The sequence below is a fragment of the Camponotus vicinus genome, unplaced genomic scaffold (genome assembly GCF_025532165.1).
Source record: "Camponotus vicinus isolate PSW18456_S1 unplaced genomic scaffold, iyCamVici1.0 SCAF_4, whole genome shotgun sequence".
Taxonomy (NCBI): Eukaryota; Metazoa; Arthropoda; class Insecta; order Hymenoptera; family Formicidae; genus Camponotus; species Camponotus vicinus.
The window spans coordinates 16,261,240-16,268,856 of NW_028141976.1; the positions used below are offsets into that span (position 1 = coordinate 16,261,240).

The window sequence follows — 7,617 nt, forward strand, 5'->3', positions numbered from 1 at the left end:
TTGAAGAAAAAATATGTAATTTGCAATTAACAATTCCATATTTTTTCCTAAAAACAACTATGTGTGTTCTTTACACCAATTGATTCCTCTCATTATTTTGTACATAAAAGTATTAAGGTAAGATAATCGAAAAATGAATATTTTACGGTTTATGTAAAATTAAGAAATGATTTCAAGCCTTATAACTCGAAAAGTACTTGATGAAAAAATACTTTATTATAGTGTTTTGGAAAGCTCTCGACATAAGCTATAAGAATATGCAATAAAAAAATAGGTGGTTCCATTTAAGAAATTAAAGGTGTCCTTGACCTCACCTTAATGATGCCATCTAAGGTCAAACCAATCACACCATCTTATGTTCCCCACAAAACCATACAATTTTTGTCGAAAACGTTTTTCTCTAAAATGCTTAGTTTTTGAAAGAAAAGGGGTGTGCGGGTGGTCTAGGACACCCTGTATGTATATGTAATTTGCAATTAACAATTACATACTTTTTCTTCGAAACAACTATGTGATTTCTTTACACCAATTGATTCCTCTCATTATTTTGTACATAAAAGTATTAAGGTAAGATAAAAGAAAAAAGAATATTTTACAAGATATTTTACGGTTTATGTAAAATTAAGAAATGATTTCAAGCCTCATAACTCGGAAAGTACTTAATAAAAACTAACTTAATTATAGTATTTTGGAAAGCTCTCGAGATGAGCTACAAGAATATATAATAAAAAATAGGTGTCCTATTTAAAAAAATTAAGTTGACCTTCAAATGACCACTAAATGAAAATACCGGCGAAAATACCGAATGATGAATACCGGCCTAGGTCAAAGTCTAAGGTCCATATTCTGAATCCTCTTTTATCGATAAAAGTGCCTCTAAAAGTGGCTTATAAGCCTTCTGATTGGCTATAAGCCACTTTTAGAGGCACTTTTATCGATAAAAGAGGATTCAGAATATGGACCAAAGTCATCATCAGATGTCCCCCTCGAAATCCTACAACTTTTGTTTGAAACATTTTTTCGTATCTTTTAGACTTTATGAGATATTTCGATGGCAAAGTTGAAATGAAACATCCTGTATATGTGTGTGTGTAATTTAGATTATTAATTTTGTTTATCAACTGAAATTAATAGATATAAAGCCGGGTCTACATTGGTCGTATCGTTATAGGGAGTCAGGTTATTAAAGACCTCCTTTTAACTGTTATTCGATGCCGGGTGGATTGATACATTCAGTTTGGTCCATATTCTGAATCCTCTTTTATCGATAAAAGTGCTTCTAAAAGCGGCCTGTAGCCAATCAGAAGGCTTATATGCCACTTTTAGAGGCACTTTTATCGATAAAAAAGGATTCAGAATATGGGCCTTTATAAAAATATATTTTACAACAAAGGGCCTGAGCAGAATGGCTGCCTTATAATTTTAAGACTATGTTTTATGCCTTAAGTCTTTGTCTTAGGTAACGCACAATACTGTGTGTTATGTCTCGAGTCTTATGTATACGCGAACGTTTATTTCTTACAAACGTTCGCGTATACATAAGACTCGAGACATAACACACAGTATTGTGCGTTACCTAAGACAAAGACCTAAGGCATAAAACATAGTCTTAAAATTATAAGGCAGCCATTCTGCTCAGGCCCTGAATGGATTTACGAACGCACTAGCGCCATCACATACCTCGCCCCGATCCACCAAAGACATAGAGGCACTCACTCTAGTGTATCTCGTCGTCCGAAGCGGACGTAAGTTACCAAAGACTGAAACCATAGTTGTAAATTCCTTTGGGCTTGAGCAGAATGGCTGCCTTATAATTTTAAGACTATGTTTTATGCCTTAGGTCTTTGTCTTAAGTAACGCACAATACTGTGTGTTATGTCCCGAGTCTTACGTATACGCGAACGTTTGTAAGAAATAAACGTTCGCGTATACATAAGACTCGAGACATAACACACAGTATTGTGCGTTACCTAAGACAAAGACCTAAGGCATAAAACATAGGCCGGTATTCATAGTCCGGTCTTATATTTAAGATCGTCTTTAGTTCATCTTCAGATAATCCATAGCCAATAAAATGATACATACAATATCTAAAGATGAACTTAAGACGATCTTAAATATAAGAACGGACTATGAATACCAGCCATAGTCTTAAAATCTTAAGGCAGCCATTCTGCTCAGGCCCTTAGATGGTGGGATAGGTATGATCTCTAGGTATGATGACTAGAAGAATTGAAGATAGATATGGATATATAGCTAGAGAGACACAGAGAAAGATTACGTAATCGAGCACATGTGCATAGAAGCAATATAAAGAATAAAAGTTTGGATTAATTAAGATAGATTGTAAAAGTGAACCAAGTCAGCGTAAATAAAGAAGTGATAGTAATAGCTTTAATTGTCGTTTCTTTATTTACAGGTAAGAGTGCACATATTGGTCCATATTCTGAATCCTCTTTTATCGATAAAAGAGGATTCAGAATATGGACCATTGTAAATAACCATTGTAAATAGTGAATAAATTTTCCTCTTTATTTACAGAGAAACACATCTTGTTATTATTGTCGCTGATACCGCAGCCCAACAGCAACTATCCTATATATATATATATATATATATATATATATATATATATATATATATATATATATATATATAGAGAGAGAGAGAGAGAGAGAGAGGGAGAGAGAGAGTGAGGGGATCGCAAATTCGTCATTTCTCATTTATATTAAAATTTATTTGATATACGTAAGCACCTTGCTATACAGCACTGGTGCTACCGACATTTTGTGCACATAGCACGGAATAGAACCAGAAATTGTGCACCTTATATGTTACCCTCTGAGAACATTCGTGCACCTTGGCTTCGTAGCTTAGGTGCACGTTTTTAAGGTCCACAGAGGGCGTATCGCTTTCATCTTATATGTATCATGCTGTATGGCGTCTAGCCAAAGCGTGCTTTTTGCTCAATAAAAAAAAAATAAATAAAAGCGGGCCATGACACCTCTCATTCTTCTCTCTGGTACGGATGTGTAAAGTTGTGTCGGCAGTTACGGCAATTGGAACGCGACTTGTGTCGCCGTGTGCATAAAAGTGTCTAGGGATATCTCAATTGGAAAGCACCCACTATTTCTGTTCTTATTGCCTGCAAAGGACTTAATTGTTTTATTTTATCTTATAATTTCGTTTTTATAAATTGATATCTTTTGCTTTCTGAACTGAATATATATACATACAAGTACAACGTGCATGAATATACATAAACCAACACATTTTGTGAACATAAATTTACATCTTTGTAAGAATTGTTTCTGTAAGAACGTTGAACTACTGACTGCCAAAAGAACTTATTGTATCATTACTATGGCTATGAGTTTGGGATGTTTGAAAGAACAATCATCTTCCTTAGAAGAAATAAAGAGAGAAAATAGTTCACCAACAAGTGACAATGAAGAACAGTAAGCGTGTTTTTTTCTTTTTTATTTATTTTATTTTATTTTTGTAAAGAAGATATGTCATTATTAAACAACTTCTATATCACAATAATATTATACTCCATTAATCATACAGAATCATGAGATAAAAGATTTAAGATATATAGTTAATTGGTTATCGAAAAATATTATTAACTTAAAACCATTATGTTGACAGGAATATACAAGAGAAAATGAGATATTTGGGAAGAAATCGTGTGATTAAGTGTAGATATTTATCGGATCTCCGGAAGAAGTGGCAATTCTTTAGCTTTCTACAACCAGAGTTTATTTCTCAGATTCATATGATTATGGTTTTTGACGATACTAGTTAGTTTTATTTTTTTGCTGTTATTTCTTATCTTAGTTAAACTGTTATTTATGTTTTAATGTGTTAAACTAGATGCAGCTATGATTGTGACAAAAGACAAAATGGTATATGGTTTAGGCCTCAATGAAAATGGCCGATTGGGGGTAAATGATAATAATGACATTTTCCAGCCGAGAAAAGTGGAAAAATTATGTGGAAAAAATATAAAGACTTTCTGCTGTTATAATTATTGTAGTCCTGTATTTGCACTTACAGAAGAAGGAGAGGTATTATGGAAATTGAAAACTTATAATTGAAATGTTTAATTGAGATTATTATAAACTTATAAATAATTGTTTGAATAGGATTAAATATGAAAATTGTTTAAGTAATCAGAAATCTAGATAATAGGATTATAGAGTACAATTGAACAAAGAATAAGAGTATAATTTGACAAGGGGATTAAAATTTAACCGAAAATGAGAATTATTACATTTAATTTTCTATATTATATATTTAATGAGAGAATAATATACAGTTGTTAATTATATATTTACTTTTACAATAACACGTAACATCTACTTAATATTTTATAATTTTATTCTACAATAGAATATATATACAATATATTTATTTTGAGGCATCTTTGTTTATATACTAATTAAATATCAAGACACCAAAATAATAATATTATCTTTTATAGGTATATTCTTGGGGTTCCAATAAAGATCGTAGATTGGGATTAGAATTAGAATCATCTGAAAAAATATACCTGCCTACTAAAGTCAATATAAATGAAGAATGCATCATAAACATTGCATGCAGCTGCGATCATATTATAGCTTTAACTAAAAGTGGAAAAGTAAATGAATAAATTGAAATAAAACAGTATAGTAATCTTGATTTTAAAATACAAGTTTGACAATTATTTAATTTATTAATTTAGGTATATACTTGGGGAAATGATAAATATCAGGAATTATTTAATGAGCTCCAAGTAGTCTTACCATGTCAGGTGAAATATGATTGGAAAAAAGAGAAAATTATGTACATTGCCTGTGGTGGATTGTTTAACATGGTAATCACCAATATTGGTAAAGTATATAGCTGGGGTTTGAATAACTATGGTCAATTGGGATTGGGCCACTGCGTGAACAATTCATTTCCACGCTTAATCTCTTCATTGGTACATGTTAGAATAGGTAATATTTCTGTGATGATATTTTATAAAAATGTTAAATACAAATGCAGATACCAGCAACAATTGCTAATATTAATGTTTGATATCCAGTTAAAGTAGTCTGTGGAACAGCGCACACATTGGCTCTCACTGCTAAAGGAAACGTTTTTTTCTGGGGTAGTGGACTAAATGTAAAAAGAATGGTGGAGTACCCTCTCAAGGTAATTCATTTATTATCATAAAGAAAGCAAGAAATATGAAAAAATTAATATTTTTTGTTAGGTGGATATGTTTAAAATGGGGAAGATATCAGATATTGCAACACAAGCCAATTTGGGAGCCGTTTTTGGCGAAAACGGAAGTGTCTTTATATGGGGCAAATACTTTGGTCAAGAGGTTTCTATTATCACACAGTTTTCAAACATGCATGATATTTTCAAATATAATGTGTCGTATATTATCGATAATCTGGCAATTGATTATACAGAAGAAAAATCAAATATATTGGAATGTCTGAGAGAAGCGTTCAATGATTCGGTATGTTTCGTTTTCTATCTCATTTCTGCTCATTGTGCATATAATTTTTCTCATTGTAAAATGTTGAACAAAATCAAGATGGGTTAAAGTAAGAAAATAGTAATTTCAAAATTTACTTACAAATATACTTCAAGTCTACTGATTATACACACACACACACACACATATATATACACACAATATTTAATATTATAAAAATTAATATTATTCTAATTTAATATTATATATCTTTACATCTAATAGTTTCATTTATGTCTCTTTTCTATTGCAGTCGACAAGTGATCTTACAATACAGGTAGAGGAACAACCTATCCATGTTCATAAGGCAATTTTGAAGATTCGTTGTCAATATTACAGTAATATGTTCAAACATAATTGGGAGGAAAACAATCAAAAGTAAATATTTATAAAAAAAGTCAATTATACTTTTATTCAAAGGTTCATAAATTAATTGTATTAATTACATTGATACATATGTATGTGTTCTAAACAGTATCATCACACACGACCAATTTTCCTACATTGTATATAAAGCTTTCTTGGAATATCTGTATACTGGTATAATCAATCTGCCTTCAGAGAAAGCATTAGGTAAATTCATTACTTTTTAAATCTGAGTTTAAATTTGAATTGAGTTACAATTCAGAATTAAAATAAATGTTACATTTATTACAGAACTCTTGCAATTAGCTCATGCATATTGTGAAACAAATCTTAAGAAAAATTGTGTACCATTGATAAAACAAACTATAATTGTATCAAATGTAGCCATGATTTACAAAAAAGCAATCCAATATAATTCAAAGGTGACAGTTTATAATATGACTTCTTATCATAAAATATACCATGTATATACATATGTCAAGATATAATGTATATATATGCACGTTTTTAGGAATTAGAAGAGGTCTGCTTCCAATTTGCATTGGATCACCTAACAGATGTGGTACAAACGGAAAGCTTTATTAGCTTGGACGAAGATATGAAAACCAACTTTATAATTAAAGCAGCCAAAGCTGGTGCTTTTAAGAAATAGTTTTTTTTTAATTTTTTAATCTAATTTTCTGAAATGTATAATTGAATTTTTATTCATAATTTGATATAACAGATATATTTATTTTTTTAAGGTAAATGTAGAATAAAATTTTTTTTTCATAATTTCTGAGTATATAAAATGAAATAAACTATATTTAACATAAAATTTTATGTCTCTTAATTTTAATTCATAAAATTAATAATCTATACATGAAAAGTATATATATATATATACAGGGTGTTCCAAAAGTCCAAGAACGGTCGAATATTTCATAAACTATGCACTTTAGAAAGAAATGTTACAGACAAAAGTTGTATGGCTTGAAGGGAGCCATATTAGAGCCGAATCGTTTCTTTTACAAAAATATCAATGCAGCATATAAAATACATATTTTACGAAATTTATTTATAACAAAATTTATTTAAAACAAGATTATTCTCTCTCTCTCTCCCTCTCTCTCTTTCTTTATCTATCCATCTACTTATCTATCTATCTACCTATCTATCTATTCTATCTGTCTAATTATCTATCTATATTTTTATGCATATTATCGCATTTTTCTTTTTCTTTAATTTTCTTTCTTCTTCTTGTTCATATTTTTATTTATTGTGAGAATATAAAATCAAAATAACGGACACGAAATAGCGCGTGCGCTCTTATTTGCGTTTTCTTGACTTTGTATTCTCACGACAAATATATAAATAAGAAGGAGAAATAGAATAGGACATTCTTCTCGGACGTGTGATATGTGTGATACGTATCGTATACATATACTCTACTATATCTGAAAGAGAGATTTAAGGAATTTACGAATTAAAGGTGATATTTACATCTAATCAAGATATATATTCACGAATAGTAATAGCTCGCAATATGTTAAAATGCATATTCTCAAAATAGGGAAACCTATTTAAAATGAGATTATTCTCTCTCTCTCTCTCTCCCCTCCCCCTCTCTCTCTATCTGCTTATCTACACAGAAAAAAATAAGTGTCAAATCAAAACTTATACTTAAACTAACGCGTTCATTGTTTCGTATATACGCAACAATTTGTAACCTTCTTAAAATTTAATAATTTTAA

General features: G+C 30.3%; 1 protein-coding gene across 3 annotated transcripts; it reads left to right on the forward strand.

Annotated features, from left to right (window-relative positions):
- Window positions 1-2,698: 2,698 nt before the first annotated feature.
- On the forward strand, window positions 2,699-6,709 carry LOC145970500 (RCC1 and BTB domain-containing protein 1-like). Of its 3 annotated transcripts, none has more exons than XM_083097325.1 (11): window positions 2,699-3,458; window positions 3,652-3,803; window positions 3,877-4,070; window positions 4,487-4,645; window positions 4,730-4,985; window positions 5,075-5,184; window positions 5,246-5,359; window positions 5,772-5,896; window positions 5,994-6,091; window positions 6,176-6,306; window positions 6,396-6,709. In XM_083097325.1, exons 1-11 carry the CDS (start codon window positions 3,250-3,252, stop codon window positions 6,534-6,536), a joined length of 1,689 nt encoding a protein of 562 aa, XP_082953451.1. In that variant the 5' UTR covers window positions 2,699-3,249; the 3' UTR covers window positions 6,537-6,709. The 3 variants fall into 3 exon arrangements, with proteins under 3 accessions (XP_082953451.1, XP_082953450.1, XP_082953452.1); XM_083097324.1 differs by having other exon boundaries at window positions 2,700-3,458; window positions 5,246-5,500; window positions 6,396-6,707; XM_083097326.1 differs by lacking the exon at window positions 3,652-3,803 and having other exon boundaries at window positions 2,701-3,458; window positions 5,246-5,500; window positions 6,396-6,704.
- The last annotated feature ends 908 nt before the right edge of the window (window positions 6,710-7,617 follow it).

Coding starts and splice junctions, on each gene's coding strand:
- LOC145970500 (XM_083097324.1), top strand. CDS start 3,250: ATGAATATACATAAACCAACACATTTTGTGAACATAAATTTACATCTT. Junction 5,185..5,245: donor TGGTGGAGTACCCTCTCAAG/GTAATTCATTTA, acceptor ATTTTTTGTTAG/GTGGATATGTTTAAAATGGG. Junction 6,092..6,175: donor GCCTTCAGAGAAAGCATTAG/GTAAATTCATTA, acceptor CATTTATTACAG/AACTCTTGCAATTAGCTCAT.